This window comes from Syngnathoides biaculeatus, chromosome 9, assembly GCF_019802595.1.
Source record: "Syngnathoides biaculeatus isolate LvHL_M chromosome 9, ASM1980259v1, whole genome shotgun sequence".
NCBI lineage: Eukaryota > Metazoa > Chordata > Actinopteri > Syngnathiformes > Syngnathidae > Syngnathoides > Syngnathoides biaculeatus.
The window spans coordinates 1,121,778-1,141,703 of NC_084648.1; the positions used below are offsets into that span (position 1 = coordinate 1,121,778).

The 19,926-nt window shown below is 40.4% G+C and overlaps 2 protein-coding genes across 3 annotated transcripts in view; one reads left to right on the forward strand and one right to left on the reverse strand.

Annotated features, from left to right (window-relative positions):
- mvb12a (multivesicular body subunit 12A) overlaps window positions 1–353 on the reverse strand; it is a 35,725-nt gene extending 35,372 nt beyond the window's left edge. For both annotated transcript variants that reach the window (XM_061830515.1, XM_061830514.1), the window contains exon 1: window positions 251–353. The gene's annotated coding sequence lies outside the window, so the exon portion shown is untranslated. The remainder of the gene's footprint in view (window positions 1–250) is intronic.
- On the forward strand, window positions 282–19,800 carry LOC133506401 (adhesion G protein-coupled receptor E5). Its single transcript, XM_061830505.1, has 17 exons — window positions 282–708; window positions 3,892–3,966; window positions 4,366–4,515; window positions 4,600–4,728; window positions 5,992–6,135; window positions 6,234–6,277; window positions 7,587–7,697; window positions 7,792–7,945; window positions 8,018–8,137; window positions 9,562–9,761; window positions 11,313–11,471; window positions 11,942–12,136; window positions 15,376–15,593; window positions 15,703–15,861; window positions 17,973–18,141; window positions 18,213–18,311; window positions 18,409–19,800. Exons 1-17 carry the CDS (start codon window positions 675–677, stop codon window positions 18,448–18,450), a joined length of 2,202 nt encoding a protein of 733 aa, XP_061686489.1. The 5' UTR covers window positions 282–674; the 3' UTR covers window positions 18,451–19,800.
- The last annotated feature ends 126 nt before the right edge of the window (window positions 19,801–19,926 follow it).

Sequence of the window (19,926 nt, forward strand, 5' to 3'; positions counted from 1 at the left end):
CGTTGTTAATTGAGTAGTTTTGATTATTTCAAACGCCATATTTTTAAAATACACACATGTATTTTGGATTATGCCTGCACTCAAAGTGTCTTGCCTCCCGCTTGTGGCGCCCATTTTTTGCTAGCATCTTTGCTACTGGCTCTGAAATGTCAAACTTTGAAGGCAAAAAAGGGTGAAAAGTCAAACGTTTAGGTAGAAGGGGGCGGAGATGGATGACGGGGCTTTGAGAAGGGACACGGCGATTGCTTACTGGCAGCTGCTTAGAATGAGCGTGAGTCATCATCCTCTTCGGGCTCTGCTAGCCGCCTAATCTGCACGGGCGTCCCATGGGAAAGAGAGGCCACCAAATCCTGGAATAGAGCTCACTGACTGGTGTGCAGCCACAGGGGCGGTCTATGCAGCCGACGAAAAGGTGGAGAGAAAGGGGAAGAGTGACGACGGAAAAGCTGTGTGTGAAAAGGGAGAGAAGGAGGGGGGCGCGGGGAGAAGGAGGCCTGGAGGAGGCGTGCTCACATCGACTGAGAAAAAGCTGGTGGGTCTTCTGATCCACACACACACTAGTTTCTTTTTGTGTGGCCTCCTTTCTGGAATCCAAGCGCTCTAAATTCCAGTGAACGTTCTGCGGGGACTTCTGTTACTTCGTATCACAAAGTTTGCCGCTTTTGTGTCCGGACATGGGCAGAGGAAAACAACTTCTGCTTCTTCTCGGTAAGTCCTTCATAATTGTTCTAAGTGACTGTCTTACAGAGTGAAGAATGTGAAAGGAAAGACAAAAACCACAATAGGCTTGTGACGGGTATTATGCCATAGCAATATTTACTTTCTGAAGAATTACAAATGTTTCATCTATTTTGTGTGTGTGTGTTTTTTTTTTTTTTTTTTTTTTTTTTTGGGGGGGGGGGGTGCCCAGGCAATCACATGTTAATGCACTCATATCATGACAAAGTGTCACACTGGTCACACTTTGATGCTACAAGGGGGACTGATTGTGTGATTGATATTGCTTTAACTTGTGTCACCCTACCGGTCACAACATTAGGTACAAGAGCCATAGCAGTAATTTACTCTGCCTTTTGCCAAAGTTGCTACTTTAAAGTTTATATAACACTTGCTATCTTTACAAATACCATTTACAATGATAATTACATCGTGAGAGTTTTATACCACAGGAAAAGACAACTTTAAAAAATATTTTGTTTCATTAATAACTCCCTGAGAGCATCAATTAAAAACGGTTCAAGGCTATTGTGTTGTGGAGTTGTAAAGACAAAATATGGAATGATTTCTTTTTTTTCCCCACATAATTTGGTGTTTTTATTTTAGCAATATACAGCAGTATACGTTATGTCAAGTACTTCACTTGGATATGAAATCTTGTCTAGTATTATATCAAGCAGTATCCTGTATTATTTTGTTTTTCTCAACAAGCTCCATGTAGGAGAACAACCCAGTCCAGCGCACTTAGCCATACGATTGCTGAATATATTTTTTTCCGCCACAAGTGCACTAACAGTTGTAATTTCCAAGCAGTTAGGGTTTAGAGGGTTTGGGCTCTTTATTTTTATGACATTAAAAATAGCCTCTCAATTCTGCCTCTCACTCACTGCATGTCCATGCGATGTGTGTGTTGTTGAGGCCAAAATTATTCATACCCTGCTGAAATTTGGAGTTAAAAGTGAAGTTTAGTTTGAAATAATGTAGTATTATATACAAGTATTCATATCCTGTAGAAAGTTATCTTGACAACTACAAGGAGACATTCAAAAGGGTTCCACTACTTTGTAACATTGTTAGTATAATTGTAAGTACAACATTTATTAAATGATACATTCAGGATTTTGGTGCCTGTGTGGTTAAAGAATAAGGATGATTTTTGACATGGAACATTTGGACAAAATGTAAAATACAAATAGCTTTTTAAAAAATTCCACATCTTTTTCTTAACCATACCCATTCGCATACTATAACTCCCCCAAAATATATCATTCTCAAATGATGACCAGGATATGAACAACTTGGTGCCGATTTTTCCAAACATACGTCTGGACTTCATCTGAGTAGCATGTTTAATTGCAACAACCAGTTTATTGCAATATTAGTATGTGGGGTCTTCTTTTCTGCACCAATTTTTAATTTAAGCTTAATCATGGATATTATCCTTTGTATAATAATTGCCATGACAACAGACACACAGCAGAGCTACTTTTTCTTGATTAAAATATGATATGGCATGATATGATTAAAATATGATATGGCAATGGATATTGTTTGTGAGATGAGGTAGAAGTCATATCCATGCTTCCAACTTTCTGAAAACTCTGCACACACCAGTTTGGTCATCCTTTCGTTTGATCAAATAACTGTTTTGTAAGATTCAAGTTATGGAGAAAAGATAAGCGCTTGTGTGTGAGAGGAACAACAGGTGTGGTTTTGTAGCATGTGATTGAGAACCGTTAGCTCTCACATGCGTTTTTATCAAAGTGACAATTAGTCTTGGGATTATGAGTATGAGTAGAAGGCTACAGGTCATGAACTATTGGCACTAACTATTGGCGCAGCTACAAGAGAAACTGGAATGAAATCCAATAAATAAGAAATGTGAGGACTGATTGGTGAGTGAACGTTAGCTGCACAACCCAAACCAAGTCCCACTGTTTATTTTCTGGCCTTGTGTTTTTTTTAGTCATAGACGGTTACATTCAAATGATGTCTAGTTTTCACTTCACTGGGGCACACTGAAAGCTCCAGCCCAGCCACAAACAGCGAGCCCATTGTGGATAAGGGGAGGGCAACACAGGATATCGAGCCGTGTGCGCAACAAACATTCCGTGTTACACGCCTGTTGTATGGCCCTTTCCGTGGAAGAGGGGTGGGGGATGCTGTCATGGTTGCAAGCATACTCAATAACACAAAACATGGAACACAATTACAATCCTCAATTTAGCCATTGAATCATTCGTTCTCTCCTCCCAATAAAATGCGAAATGTATTCTACACGATGTCATTGTGAAAGCAAGAGGGAAATTCACTTCAACACAGCTGCATTGGTGTCTGAGAAAAACAGAACATTGTAAGTCATTTCACAAGAAAGACTCACTCATTGGCTGAAGACACATGATAAGTGTCAGTCATGTGCATGACATTTGGATACACTACATGTAGCACATCTTCAATTCCTCTTATTGTAAAAGAAAAAAAAAAGTCCCACAAAACCTGGCAACCTCAAAATCACACTCAATATCTCATGAAAGAGCAGTCGGGCCTGCACAATCATTGCAACCTTTTGTGCTTCGAAATAGCTTTTCATTGACTTAATGTACGTATATGTATATCACTTCAAACTCAAGTTTCAATATAGTTCGGCTTGTATGCCTGCATTTACTTATTTTTATTGACATACAACTTTTGTACAACTACAGCGAAGTTGAATAACACTTTGAAAGCAATGGTCACGTACACTATTACAAGCAGAAAATATGTCAAATGATAAAATTAAATAAGCATCAATTTGACACTGCTGAAGTGCCAAAGAATGACACTTTGAAAAAGAAAAAAATTTGCTGAAAGGTTTGAAGGAGGAAGGAACATCAATGGAACTGCTTTGCTCTGCATGCAACAACATCCGACTTGAAGTGACCACCAATTATTTCCCCATTTTTGTTTTCAGTTGTGCAGCGCCAAAAGGTGAGCACAAGTGCCTCACAGTCAAAAGGGCCGGGATTTGAATCCCAGCTCAGACCTTCCTGTTTTTTTTTTGAATGTTCATCCTATACTAGCATGTGTTTTCTCAGGTTAGACGCTTCTTGTCTCACCTGTGATGCAAATAAGGACAACATTGATGGATGAATGTTTTCTAATGAGAAACTAACTGGTCTCTTGCATTTCTTGCAGGTTTAATGTGCACAATGAAGAGTTGCACGCCGATGTGTGACAGTGGCATGAAGATGGAAGGAAGCCAATGTGTCGGTAATAAACTTGACTCTGCTTAATTTGAATATTCCTTTAAGCGTGTGCCAGCGGTTGCTGATATCATCTGTCAAGTGGTGTGTAAGATTCAACACCAATGATCGTCTATTCTTGTAGGATATGAGCCACATCATCGCAGATTAGAATAGATCTTAAAGCATCTTCTAACTATACAGGAAATGTTTTGAGTGACATTTTGACTATTACTTTAACGCATACAATTTTCAAAATAAGTCAAACATGATAAAAGTAAAAATATGACAGTAGCAACTCTTAGTTTTTCCTCCATACAAATGATCATGAAACAATAACGCAGTTTCGTCTTTTTTGCAGTAAAACAATCTTTGACATGATCTATCACTATAGTAACTTTTCTCCAACTTTCCTCTAAATGGCCAGATGTGGATGAATGTCAAGAAATTCCAGGACTATGTGGGAACCACACACGGTGCTTGAATACATATGGTACCTACTACTGTCAGTGCCAGTCAGGCTTCACGAACATTTACGGAAATCCGGATTTCACTGGCATTGATGGACAGTGTCAAGGTGAGCGACCCCCAACCCGGCCCGTCCATTTGTGCATTTGTCCGCCCCACCTTTCTCACATGTTCTTTTGTGTTCCTCCCTTAGATGAAAACGAGTGTGGCTATGACACAGAAATTTGTGGTCGCATGGCCGATTGTATCAACCTGATTGGGGGCTTCAGCTGTACCTGCAAATCTGGGTACACCCAGTCCAGAAAAACTGCACACTGCAGAGGTGATTGCCTCGTTGCCTTTAGCTGACCAGCACTTGTGTAAAAGCAACAGATTCATGACCACAGAAACTTGATGCTGAGTTTGGTTGATGTAAATTCAAAGAGTTACACTTGATGATTTAAAATGTCTTTAGTCTTAAATGGAAAAAGCTCAGGTTTATTAGCAACACCAACTGCCCGTTTAACCTCCCTCAGGAGAGTACAAAAACAAACAGAAGCACACAAAAGGAATGTGGTCATCAGACTGAGTGGCATTCAGTGGCACTCGTGATTGAGAGTGTTGGTCAGAACCTTAGTTTTCTCCAAACTCGTTTTTTAAATTTTAGGTTGTGATGTGCAAGAGATGACTTTGCTGTAAGCTAAATTCTAACAACGCTGAAGAGCAACGTAACAGCAGCATGTTAGTGTTAGGTAGTGTGGAAACCAAAGGCGAGCTAATGTTGGCTTTTTATGCGATCAAAAATGGGTTCCCATAGCTTTGGTAACACTGTGAAAGGCTAAATTAGTTTAAAAATAAAATAAAACAATAGGTACACTCCATTTGTATGTTTTTTTTAAAGACTAAATAGGGAATATTTGAACGCCACAAGCAGATGTTTTTTTTAACACAGGAGCATGGCATGTCGTATTTGCCACCAATAACTTTTGGAGCCAACACCAAGCATTAAACAATTCTCTTAAATACGGAAAACATCTTTGCTATCCAGTTTGGCTGCACCATCATTAATGCTCCTTGGTTTTTGTTCCTCCATGCCACTGCTGTCCCTTTGTTCTCCTTTATGAATCGCCAAGATCTCCATCAATCAATTACAATCTCATCTGCAATTGACATTCCCTCTTTCTATCCTTTGACATTCTGTTGTCATCTCAGGAGGTTGAAAAAAGCAACAAGCATATATTGAGAAAGTAAAGCATAGAAAATACAGACGTCTGTTTTCAAAACGCAGTCGCAGGAGCGCTGGAGCCAATCCCAGCTGTCATCGGGCAGGAGGCGGGGTACACCGTGAACTGGTTGCCAGCCAATCGCAGGGCACACAGAAACAAAAAAAAAAACCCCTTCACACCCAGGGGAGCGCATGGGATTTGAACCCCAGTCCTCAGACCTGTGCGGCAGATGCACTAAACAGTCGTTTCACCGTGCCGCACCGGATTATAGTTCTGAAATATGCCTGATTTTTACAGTACACAGAATGAAGTGCACCCGATTTTGCTGGTTTATGTAAGGTTGGTTTTTCTAAGTTCATGTCTGTTTCTGCTCTGTTTAGACATTGATGAGTGCGAGGAAGCTGAGAATCGGAAAGAAGACATCTGTGGAAGTAAAGGAAATTGTAAAAATGTAAATGGAAGTTACTGGTGCAAGTGTGCAAAAGGATACACTAATTATGGCAATCAAAAGACTCCTTGTTCTCGTGAGTGTTTGCATCTTTTTTTTTTTTTTTAATTTATGGAGCAGTTCTGTACACTCTGTATTCTGTATGCTGGAACATTTGACCTTTTTCCCCTCTAGAACTGGATTGTGAAACCTTTGATGCCGGAAGTGCACCATTGCAGGTAAAACATTGGCTTATTTTTGTTACAGTTAAATTTTGATTTGTACCCTAACGCTTTCCAGCATATTGGTGTTGACAGTTGATAAGAATGGAAACAATTCATGTCCTCTAATATTGTTTTAATTCCCCTTTTGTGCTGACTTCATTTGTAGTTGCATTCAATCGTTACATGGAAACAAAAACAAGGGAAATAAGGTTATAAATTTGAAACACTACCATGGTGGAAAGATGTATTGTAGATTCATTCGTTTTTTCCTTTTTTTTTTTTTTTATAGCCCTTCTACTCCTACTGGGTGTTTGTGAGCTAGACCCAATCACATCTTTGCTTAGACACGGGGTGCACCCAGCACTAGCCAGCCAATCACAGGGCACAGACTAACAAACAAGCATTCACACTAACATTTTCCACAGATGCGACTTAGGCCTGATGCACTCTGAGCAACACGGTCAAACCTATCTGAAGTGGCAACTAGTTTTCATGAGCAGTTGACTGCCGGCCACTAATTTTGCTGTGCTTCAAAATTGACAGCCAATCAAAAATGAATGTGAGCTAGTCTTCGATAGTTTCATATATGTTAGTGTCTGGAAGGCAAAGCATGGATGCAGTTTGTGAAAGGTGTGATTGATCATTGCCAGCAGCTTGTCTAACTATATGCACTATCTGCTGTTTCGTAAGAAGTTTCCTCGCTTCGTGACCATCCACTTTTTCTTGTATAGTTGTTCCATTGTTTGTGGTTTGGTTAAAAAAAAAAAAAAGACAAAAAAAAAATACTACAGTACAGATTATTGCATGTGGAGCCTCAAAATCTAATGCGCGGTTTCAGTTTTTCTGTTGCAGCGTGTTAGTTGATGTGCAATGCTTAATTGCTTGGTGTGCCGCAAAGAGCTGGCAACTGTGTTTTTTTTTTCCCTGATCGTCCACTTCTGTCCCGTTTGGCTGCGTCGCTTGGCTTGTGCTAGTTCTTAGTCTTCAATTAACCGAACCTGGATGTTTTTAGAGTCTGGGAGAAAGCCAATGTGCCGAGGGAAAACCCAGCCAAGTACAAGAACACATCAACTCCACATAGGGGGGCTGGAGCTGAAATTTGAGCGACGGACCCCTGAGGCAGATCTACTGACTGCCCTCTCCTTGTCTATACATAAAGAAACTTTCCATACTTTGTATTTGCATGTTCCCAGTTCAAACCAATTAAATGGAGCATTTGAGGAGGGATTTTCTCGAGTTACACAATGGCCCTGTCATGTTTCTTTATGTCTAGATTGAAGTCCCTATTTTGAAAGCTGAATAGTGTTATCGTTTCCTCCCTCAGTATAACAGCGGCTTGGCAGATCTGTTGTCCATGATGAGGAACAGCTGTGTGACTCTGTCTAACTCAAATCACAGCAATGTCGGCGAGGCTGGAGGAGATGCGCTACTGGAGGTCAGGAAAGCCAACACAAAGCACATGTAGACACACTGTGGTTTCCAAAAACACACTCTTAAGTTCCTCGTCCTTTGGGGTACAACACGGACAGAGACTTCTGACCGCATCCGAGACTGTCTTATCATCAGTCAATATGGATACAGTTGGAAACATGCATGGGCTGCTCAGCACAATGGAAAACTCCATCAGGCTCATCGGCCCACAGCTCAGAGACAGCCGCACTTCAATGGGGTCCAATGAGACAGGTAACACCCAGTTTCACGGTGGGAAACAGCAGAAGGGGCTGTCTGCTTGAAATTAGCTGTTTGTTTGAGTAGTTGTGGAGATTGCAGTGCACAGGGGAAGGACTCCACCCACTGGATTGCTGCATCTGGCAACTGAAAACTCAACTCTCGACACTGACTGGAAAACGGCAGCCGGTACAGGAACATATCCTGGTAAACCTCTTCTTTCCTTCCTATTTCCTGCAAAAACTAACAATTACTCCAACACAACTCTGCCATGGCCAAAAAGTTAAACAAAAGTAAAAACAAAAAGTGGTGCTGCAGATTACTGTATTTCCATTGATGACACAAAAGCTCCAACAATTAATTCCTGTATTCTCACATTTGTTCAGATGCTCACCAAAATGCAAAGGTTTCTTCTTTGGCTCATGTACTAACCCTTTGAAAAGTTGAGTGGAAATCACTTTTGAGCAGTGTCATCCAAATTTTGTGCCTTTCACTAACCCTGCTGCTTGTTCCTACACTGCAAAGATGAATCCATCCATTTGTTGTACCGCTTGTCCACACTAGGGTGGCAGGTTGTGCTGGAGCCACTCCTGGATGACTCTGGGAAAGAGGAAGGGTACATCCAAGACCGGTCACCAGCCAATCGGCGGGCACATAAAAAGCAAAAAACCATTTGCACTCTCGACACTTCAGAGTCTTCAATCAACCTACCATGCATGTTTTTGGAATGTGAGAAGAAGCCAGTGATGAAAAAATATTCTGTGAATATTCTTCCCCATTTGTTATTACTTGTTTTGAAATGTCCACTCCGATTAACTGGTGACCTGTCTACTGCCCGCCTCTTACCCAAAATTGCGTAGGATAGGCTCCAGCTCCCCCGTGATCCTCATCAAGACAAGTAATATACGCACATAGAATGGATGTTTATTGTTAATGTTATCCTTTAAAATATCGACATCTCAAGGCAACAATCCTAAAGCCATGTGAATCACAAACCAAAACACAAGTTAGAAAAACACATTTCTCTCACTACCAAAGATTCTGGTCTTGGATGCTGTTTTTGTAAAAATCCAATGTCCCTGTATCCTTTTTGTTAGGTTCACCAATCAGACATTCATTTAACAGGACAAAAAAGGAAGCAAAGACACCAGTTCAAGTCTCGCGAGGAGAGAGGAGAGGAACTGTCTCGTACAATTCACCACTGCACTCTCTGATTATCCTCTCCTCAGCATCTCTATTAATTTAGTTTTAAGACGCCCCTTATTTACATGGATGTTACAAAAAGGAGGCGACAAGCAAAACAGTTTGAAACAAGGTGTACATGTTTGTTCATGTGCGTGTGCATGTGTGGAAGATTGCTGAATACATGTGTGGTCATCATTTCTTTAACAGGCAGGAGTTCTAACAGTTTTGATGATTAGATGTTTTTGTTCTTGCTATCGCCTGCTAGGAGGCTGCCACATTATCTAGGGCAGAGCAAAGCATTTCTTTATTGGAAGCAAATGTATGATAATTATGATCACAATTATTCCTACACTTTTCGTTCTCACATTCTGTGCGTGGTGGAGGAAATTGTTTTTATTGACAAGTAGAACATGATCCAGCCTATCCATTGTGATTGTGTCTTCTAGGCTTTGCTATGGCTGCGTTGTTGAGTTACCACAACCTGGAAAGATCTGTTAACCATTCCTTTGACGAGCTTCTAGGATTTCAAAAAGATGGCGTTGAACCAACTTTCAAAATCTTCTCCCAGCTTGTGTCTGTTGTGGTGTCTAACCCATCCACTCAGAACCTGAGCCACCCGGTCACCCTCACGCTCAGACATCTTCAGGTTTGTCCTACTTGGACCAGCAGTGCCCATTTTTTCTTTTTTTTTTTTTGCTAATCTAACTCAAAAAGGAAAATGTGACTTTTATCTAAACTAATTTCTGAAAATGTCAAAGAAAAATATTGAATTAACTACAATTCTGATTTTGGTTATAATGCTGAAGGAAGTGAATCCAGGTTTGCATACAGTAAGTATTGCATTTAGAATGAGTCAAAAATGCACACTTAGAAACCTACCAATCAATGATACAGCATGAATAACAAATAAATAAGATTGATTTGAATAAAAACACTAAATAACAAAACCATGAGATTTTCACAATTACCCAACAAAAGAATAATTTATAGGTGAGAACTGACACAATCTGATGCCAGTCTTGATAGTTTCTTGGTGCCAAATGTAGGACAAATGTGATGATTTTTCCAATACATAATTTTATTATCAGGATGGGTTTGGATAGTTAATCCCGTTTGGTTTCTCCATCCATCCATCCATCCATTAAAGAATAGCTGTCCATGTTAGGGTCAATGGTGGACTACAATTTATTCCGTCTGACTTCCATCAAATTTAAAGGCACAAACACCCACTCAGACACAGATTGACACCATGGGACAATTTTGAGTCAATTTTCACAACACGGGAGAAAGCCAGAGCACTCGAAGGAAACCTGTGCACGCATGAGGGGAACGTGCAAATATCAAACAGAATACCCTGAACTCAAGTTCAAACTCAGATCCTCTTGATAGTGTGGCAGAAGTGCTAACCACAATCAACCATGACGCCCGATTCAGTTTCTCAATTTCAATAATTTAATTCAAACGCATTTAGCCGCTCAACGTTTAATCATTAAGCCCACAAAGTTACCCAATTTTCTACTTTGTAGCCAATTTCGATCTCATGTCTCCGGTCACAAGCAACACTGTTTTCACGCCTGGTAGAGCGGAATAATGGCCCAGGGGGCTGGCAGTCACTATTGTGAGGAGCGATTTGGACACTTTGTTGGAAGGGTATCAGCAAAAATAAAATGGGTGCCAAACAGGTGTGATTCGAGGATCAGATGTTTATGGGTGCCAGAATTCATTTTAAGGATGCCACAGAATCCCCCGAAATGGGCAAGAAACGCCTACGCCAGTCAACAAGCTATTTTGAAGCATGTTTGCGTCAATATTATCACATTTACATGGCACAACAACTAACTCTTCTCAATTCAATTCAAACAGAAGCGAGTTGTACTGTTTGATCACCTGAATCGATTCTTAGAGCTAGACAAAAAACCCACAGCTAACTCCTACCTGACAACATAGGCAGGGACCTATTGCAGATAAAATGAGGAAGCGATGGGAGGGATTGGGTGGCGCAAACCCTTTTTGAGGCAATGAGGGTGAGGGGGAATTCCTGCATTTTTGCTGTTAAAATTTTAATGCACAGTACAACCAAGTACTGTGGATTTTACACTTTTACAGGTTGTTTGAAAAGAGCACTTTAACCAGTGCAGGCGCGAACTGTACAATGTGGGAAAGTAAGATATGTTCTGGTTTTGCTTGTGTGGTTTAGAACAAATCAGAGTCAAGATACATTTGTGCATACTGGAACGATAGAGGTGCCTGGGCCACAGATGGTTGCCATCAAGACAGATCCAATGCTACCCACACAGTGTGTCGATGTGAACATCTCAGCAGTTTCGCTGTGCTGATGGCTCACTATCCTGTAAATGTAAGGAGCAGGAAACACAACACATCAATTTATACATACGTAGTCATGTTTGCGCTCATTCTGATATTTTTCAATGGTACGAGAATATACAAAACATGAGCTCTACTGTTTTCACTGGCCATTTGGAGATATAGTATACTTTATATCAAATAATGCTTTATATTTGCAAGACACTTTTTTTTTTTCATTTTTTTCACAACCTTATTGCTTGGAATAGCACTGCTTTAAACCATGCATTTGTTCATTGTATAAACTGCCTGCTCTGTAATAAATACAGTACATTTCTGTGCATCAGTTTAAAGTTGTTGGTGGCAGTTCTCTCAGACTGTAATGCAAATGCAATACTTTAACACAATTGTTTGCAAAAGCAGGAAGTTATATCACATTTACCGCAGTGGCTAAACCCACCAAACAACACATCGAAATATGATGGTTTGAAATGTTTGACACTGTCCAATTTTCGCCTTCAGCAATCCTTTGCAATCCAGATGATCACAAAGATCGGACTGATCCTCTCCCTGCTGTGTCTGAGTGTTTCCATCTTGACGTTCAAGTTCTGTCGCTCCATACACGGGACGCGCACAACCATCCACCTGCACCTCTGCATCTGCCTCTTCATTGCTGACCTCATTTTCTTGGCCGGCATTTCCCAAACAAAGCCTGTGGTATGTTTGTCTAAGCGGACATTGACTTTGTTTCCATGGATGGCAATAATCTGATAGAGGCATTCGCATTACGAATGTGTGTGGTGGGTGCTGTCATCGTTTACATACTGCGTAGGAGGACCTACTCATTACAGGCGCAAGTTACAGTGCAATATTGGAGGATCTCATTATATTGAAAAGCGCTCTTAATCTCGCGACCCATCGGAACGGGAGTAGGACCCAAATGCAGGACTTGGACGATGCAAGGTAGTTCGAGGAGAAACGTTTATTATTTCGTGGTCGGGGATCGGGCAGGCAGTCAGGTGCAGCAGTGGTAGTTGGGACGTCGGGAGAAGAGAGCAGGTGAGCGGGCAGGCAGGAGTCGGTACACAGGAGAACAATCAAAGCAGGCAGAAGTGTCAAAGGAGTCAGGCTTACGGGGTTGGTCGGAGAACAGGCGAAGGTCGGTACACACGGGTTGTCGATCAGGGATACGGGAGTACTCGAACGGGACATGAAGCTCAACGAACTGGCCCGGACCAGTCGTCATCGGGGTTCTATATATATATACTGGGGATAATCAGCCCGCATGAGGCGCAGGTGTGCGCCTCCCAATCAGCGCGACCGCGCAGGCACCCACACAGCCCAGGCTGGAGCGGCAGGATCATGACACTTAAACTGACTTTAAGCAAAGTATTGTAGGATAAATTTGATGTCTTCAATTGTGGGATTCAAAGAGAAAGCTTGATAAAAGGTGCTGTATGTAAGATGCTGACAGCAAATGTTGTACCCTTGAAGAATGAGCGTCAGATAACTGTAGTATTCATATAATTATTTTTGCTCTTGTACCAATATTAGAATTTGATTTTCTGACAATCTGATAATTCAACCTAACTGTTGACAAATGGACAATTACATGGACACAGTCATTAAAAAAAACTACATAAAACTAATGAAGCCAAACCGGTTTGTGGACATAAACACTAAATGTCTACAAATAAACAATTTATTATGCATTCAATGCAAGAATCCCATAGACGGAAAAATAAAATAACTTGGAAACGTTGTCTCTCCCAGCAATTTAGTAAAAGTCCAATCAGGTTCCACTGAAGTCATCCCTTTCAATTATAAGCCAGATTTACATACTTTCTGCATAGATTTGCATAGTTATGACACAGACATCCTTTTTATACTAAGTTCCACTTAAAAAATTACGAGGCTTCCCAAGTACCAACATAAACTATAAAATACAGTAACATAGTTGGGTTGAATGTTCATTTACAAAATTAGGCATATTAGTTCTAAGAAGTAAATCTCTATTATTGTCAGCAATTGTAAAATTATGTCTTGTTTAAACATTAAGAATGTGTTCGAATATCAGAAGAGAGGATAAAACTAAACACTGAATACATTAAAATGGATTGCACAGAGAACTTAAATGAAAATTGGTCTTCAATAAATGTTTAAAACAAACTTGGAGGCGGCGTTTACTATAAAAAAAGTCACTTTTTGACCCATTCGTGCGCAGACCCTCTTTCTATCAAAGGTGTGGGTGTGTGTGTGTGTAGGGGGGTTGAAGCTCCTTCTGACAAAGGGTTCTGCAAGATGTTCCCAACATACTCAATACATTTGGCATCTTCCCCCACCAAGTGGTAATCAGTTGACAGCTCACATCTTTCTTCACCTGAATGTCCGAGACATCCGGCTGCAAGTCCGAAGACACAACCGCAAATTTGATCATCGAACTGCGGCGTAGGGTGTCCTGAACACCATTTGGGTTCTTGTCAGGGGGAATTCCTCCCAATCGCTTCCTTCCAGGTCCTACTGTAATCATACACGTAAGCGTTGAAGTCCCCCAGCAGTACGATGGAGTCCCCAGTGGCAACGCTCTCCAGCACCACTTACAAGGACTCCAAAAAAGGTGGCTACTCTGAAGTGAATTTGGCTGTGAGGCACTATCCACTGGGGTAAACCCCAAAGTACAGGCACTGAGTTATGGGCCAATAAGCATGTCCACACCTCCTAGGCACCTCTCACTGTGAACTGCTCCGGAGACTCCAGAGAAAAAGAGTCCAATGCCCTTCAGGATGACTGGTACCAGAGTCCCTTGCCCTGTGTGTAGTCAGAACTTCTCAACATCGGACACCAGCCCGGGCCCTTAGCCTGGTAGAGAGGTGACATTCCACATTGCTCGAGCCAGCTTCTGCAGCCAGAGCTCGGGGCGCAAATCTACCTCACTGTCGGCTGAAACCCAACTAACAACAAATCGGACCACATTGGCCCCTCCTACAGCTGATGAGCTCATCCATCCATTCATTTTCTGAGCTGCTTATCCTCACAAGGGTTGCAGGAGTGCTGGAGTCTATCCCACCCATCTTTGGGCAGGAGGCGCGGGGTACACCCTCAACGGGTTGCAGAGCACAGAAACAAACAACCAGTCACACACACAATCACCCCTAAGAGGAATTTAGAGCTCGTGGGAAATACATTTTTTTGGACTGTATTTAATTTTGTGATTCTGTGTACTACTAGCAGTATTCATAACACATTCACTCCTATGATGTATTAAGCAGCATCATACTCTTCAATTTCTTTCTTTGTAAATACAAACTGTGGGATAAAAATATATAAAGAATCAACATCAGGTCTCAAATTGGATGTTATGATTAGGATACTGCTTTGGTAATGCGGAAAAAAAAAAGGAATCTGTCGGCGTGCGTCACATGCGTGCGTCACAATGAAAACACTGGATCACAGATCTTTTGTGGTTTTTGTGCTGCTCAAGATAAAAACACTCGTCTTGTACAGTTCTATTGTGATCAGCAGAGATGAATTATAGATAAAATAAATATAGTCAAAGTGTATTCAAAATGCTTCACGATAACACGGGATATTTCTATATCTTGACACTTCTGGCCTAACTTCATATTCGGGTGTTTTCAGTTGTTTTTGCAGGTCTGTTTGAATGGTAATTGTTTTGAAAGTATGTATGTGAACCCTTTTTAGAACACAAAGAAAAAAAAATGGTCCAATCATACCCTAAGACCATTATTACCGCATGAATCCTCAAAGCACTCAGTCTTCTATTGATGTAGTCTCATGGTTAACTTTCAGCAAAATGTCAAACACAAAAAGCAAAGATTCTCATTCATAGGTTTGTCTTTATAAGGTGAGCACAGCTCATATAAACACAGCAAGTCATTCCATTCCTCTGCTCTCCATGCAACTTCAGCTCTGATTTTGTTTATATTGCATTACAGGGCGGATGCAGGTTTATTGCTGCCATGCTCCATCTTTTCTTCATGGGGGTGTTTGCATGGATGCTCCTTGAGGGGGTGCAGCTTTATCGTATGGTTGTCCTGGTTTTCAATGCCACCATTCGGCCCCTCTACTTATTCCTCTTCGGCTACGGGATGCCCTTGGTTGTTGTCATTCTATCTGCCATCATTAGGCCCAAAGGATACGGTACTGAGGAGCAGTAAGTGTGTTTAGAAAAGGATCAAATGTTTGTGTTTACTTTGACTGCACAGCAGAGACCTGCTTTTACTTGAAACCATACGACCGGGATTCTCATTTCTGCGCTGCAGCTGCTGGCTGTCTCTCGAAGATGGCCTCATCTGGAGCTTCTACGGCCCTGTGTGCGTCATCATCTTCATCAATGTCTTCTTCTTCATCGTCACCGTCTGGAAGCTGGCCCAGAAGTTCAGCAGCCTCAACCCGGACCTGTCCAAGCTCAACAAATTCAAGTCAGTGAGCACAACCTCTCTCTTCAGCCCATCTTTTTACATTTGTATTTTATATATACAGTGCAAGTGTTCCCTTCCTGATGCTTAAAAACAAACAAAAAAAAAAAACGATCCCACCGTTGATTAATAAATCATGAGTTCTATTTTTGGACTAGGAGTAGGATGTATAGTATCCTGTTAATAAGTAAAATGTATTAAGTTTATCTCTGGTCTCATTGTATGAGTCAATTTTGAATGCGCTGATATTTTTCCATTTGACTCTTGTTAAGTGTTTGACATGAGCAGATATTGACAAAGGAGGGGATTTGATTCAAGCACCCTTTAATGTTAAACGGTTGTTATGCAAATTTAGAATCTTCAATTGACCTAACTTGCATGTTTTTGGGATTTGGGAAGAAATCGGGGTGCTTGAAGAAAACCCACGAAGCCATGAGGAGAACATGCAAACTCCGTATAGGTGAGGATGGATTTGAATCCGGGTCCTCAGAGCTGTGAGGCAAATGTGCTCACCGTACCGCCTACTTTCAGTTTACCAACATTTTTATTTTTCTTCACAACTGCGACTACCACCACTAACAATAATTATTATCCACCCATCCATTTTCTGAGCCGCTTATCCTCACAAGGGGTCGCAGGAGTGCTGGAGCCAATCCCAGCTGTCATCGGGCAGGAGGTTACACCCTGAACTGTTTGCCAGCCAATTGCAGGGCAAATTATGAGAATTAATACTATTATTATTACTATTTGTTATTATTATGTGATGATCTGTTGTTTTATATATATATATATATGATGATTTTGTTATTTTAGTTGAGATTCAGAATCATTGTAGCTGAAGCAAATGATTTGCTTTCGAGGGCCATATAACGTGATGTGGTGGACCGGATTTTGCGCCAGGCCTTGAGTTTGACATGAGTGATTTGAAGGGATGATGTGCAGACGCATTCGGGAAAGTAGTTTTACTTCAGGATGTGGCTCGGTTGGTTGAGGAAGAACTCTCCATGAAGAGCAGAGATGTCGCTCATTCCATTTCTCTTCTGAATTCTCTCAGCTGTCAGCGGTCCTTTCGATTTGCTTCTGTTTTCTCGTCTTAGGCCCATTGTTGGCATGGAATGGGCATTTTTGTTTCTCAGAGGAGGATATTTCACCATAGTTTCGCAAAGCTCCTGAAACCTTCTTTTTGAAAATTGCAAATTTCCCCTTTGAAGTGTGATAAATCTACTGAAAGCTATATCAGACAACAGGAACGGGGCAAATACTTTTTAATGGCACTTAGACTACATACAATCTCAGTATGTGGATGTCTATGACTACACGTGTATATCTATGTGTTGATGTCAAGTTTTAAAACAGAAATTTATCATGTGATAACTTTGCATTATTTGGTTTATGTTTTGTTTTCAAATAAGGCCCAAATAGAAGCTTAGTTAAATTGTCTGTCCTTTATCTGATGGTTAATACATTAGTGTAGAGTGTATAACTTTACATCTTGTCTCTTTTTGATGAATAATTATTAACTTGACGAGGGCCCAAAAACTGGCAGCGCAGAGATGATATTTTGTGGCCCCCACCCTAATATGAAAGTTTTATATTTGTGCTGCCCTGGGGTTTTATATGAATTGCATTTTTACAGTGTTGTGTGTGGAGCTGACGAACCAACCAGTCACAGTGGGGTATATGGCTCTCAGGCGCGTAACATCGACCGGGCTTAATGCAAGCAGAGAAACAGTTTTCTATGACTGAAAGTTCCAGCCACGTTGCCTTGGAGAGTTTTTTCAGTAGTTTTGCACACAACTCGTTTACAGCAGCGTCCTTTTTCTTATTTGTGTTAAAAGATAAAAAAAAAAAAACATTTGAGAAAATCGTGTACGTGCGCCCAGGCTGCGGTCCAGCCTGAGCCAGACTCTGCCTTCGATGGCCTCAATATAAATTGAGTTTGAGACCCCTGAACTAGATTGACTGCTGTAAAAATCTTTTTTAGTATTTTGATCTTACAGAACAATGTAAAATCTTGCTCCATCAATGCATTTTCTAATGTTCTCTTTTCTGATGTGATCTCAGATTTTGTTGCATCTGCATTTCTGCTAATCACAATCTAATTTCCTCTGCAGAGCTTTCACAGTGACAGCCATTGCGCAGATGTGCATTCTGGGACTTATGTGGGTATTTGGAGCCTTCCTTTTCCGCACGGGCAACGTGGTTGTGGAATACATATTCACCATCTTAAACAGCCTCCAAGGAGCACTGGTCTTCATCATGCACTGCCTCCTATCAAAACAGGTAGGGCTCATCTGCTCTCGTTTATACTACTAGTGATTTACATTTCATCAGTTTCCTGCTCCTTTCTGCAGGTTAGAGAGGAGTACTACAACTTTTTCTCTTGCATCTGCACGCCAAAGAAAAGATACACAGACTTCAGCAGTACAAATCCATCCAATAGTCAATCACAAGTAAGAATCATGTGAATCGACACATTATAATGTACATTAAATAATGCCTGTTTATGTAGCTACTTCTAAAAAAAACATTTTGTCTGTGTCCTTTTAGGGTTCTCAGAGTGGGCAAAACACTGGAGAATCCCACATATGAATTGCTCTCTTTTTGTAGTCGTCCCAACGAAAGACATGTAGCAAATATTCGATTTTAAAGCCTCAAAATGAACCTTAGAGCCAAAGCATCCAGATGATGCTTTCAGGTGCTTCTGACAAAGCTTGTGTTCCAAGTTTCTAGATGAAATGTAGATGAAATGTCATTCCTTCTACAGAGATAAATGGTTTGTTAAGTTTGACCATGTCTTTTGAAGGATAATGCTTCGAAATGTTAAACTATGGCTACAACAGCAATGAAGTAACCTGTGGTAAATAGTAGTTATGAAGAAAAACATCTGAAAGTGAAGATATTTTATCTTTTTTTTTTCTTGATTCATCTTGAGCATATCTTTACTGTTATATAAACTTTATTCCCTTTGGACAGTTTGGGTTTATTTTATGCGAAAAACAGACATGATGGAGTCTTGGATGTATTTTCTGAGAATTTTCCAAGTAAAATGTTTAAAGTTAACCAGTCATTTAAGGAGAATAGCTTCCATTTGGTTTTCTGGGAGACAAAAACAAATGACCAATTTTGAACATAATTCCTAAAGTGCTTTGGGCCATGTTCACGCAAACCCCCCATGTAGGCCTTCAGTTTAATGAAAAACCAACGAGAGTGTAAAGATACAATTACCAAACTAGATAAGAATTTGAACTACTTTTGGCGATGTTGAACACTATTTTGGTTTGCATTTGCCTTTAGACACTGGTTGATGGGACATTTTTCTAAAAGGATTTCTTACGACATCGAGAACTCGGACCCACACCCTATTTGATGACTGGTGCAGCTTCTTGTTGTCGTGGGATTAAATTCCACATTGTTACGTCATCATAGCTGCTCATGTACTCATCTTTGCTTCATGGTTACTGTAAGGATAAAAGCGAGGGAGTAATATACCTTAAATAATTAAATCGCACTTTTTCTTCATTGAACATGCTTTGTGACTTGAAAACCTTCCTTCATTTATAGAACAGTTCACGTGATGTGAAATTATTATAATTTATACAAATTAATCCTATTACGCCAGAGACTTTTAGTTAAAAGAGTCATACAAGCTTCTGTCAATGGCGTTGGCCTGTTTCTTTGTTTACATTCAAATCTTGTCATGTGAGCTCCTTTTGTTGTCAACTTAACTGTTTTTATTCTATGTTGAGTTGCGTTTTTCGTAACCACTTTTTATTCATGTATTTGCTTTCATTCTTTGTGTTTTTTAGTATGTGCTGAATGTAAGCTTTTGGTGGTTGACTAAGATGGTATATGAACCTATTTTTCTACTTTGTTGTTTTCGTACCGTTGTCTTTAAAAGACTATGCTCAGGATATCGTATTAAAATTTTTATTTCATCAAGTGTGTAATCTATAAATCATTGTAACTGGCCTCTACTCTTACATGTAAGACTATCTGCAGGATAAAATGTGTTAGTTCAAATAATAACAGCAAATATTAAAATAATAATCGTAAAAATAATAATAT

Bases quoted from the DNA above. Each gene is read 5' to 3' on its own strand.
- LOC133506401 (XM_061830505.1), top strand. From the start codon at position 675: ATGGGCAGAGGAAAACAACTTCTGCTTCTTCTCG. The intron at 4,516-4,599 runs GTGAGCGACCCC...TTCCTCCCTTAG, and splicing joins CATTGATGGACAGTGTCAAG to ATGAAAACGAGTGTGGCTAT. The intron at 18,142-18,212 runs GTAGGGCTCATC...TCCTTTCTGCAG, and splicing joins ACTGCCTCCTATCAAAACAG to GTTAGAGAGGAGTACTACAA.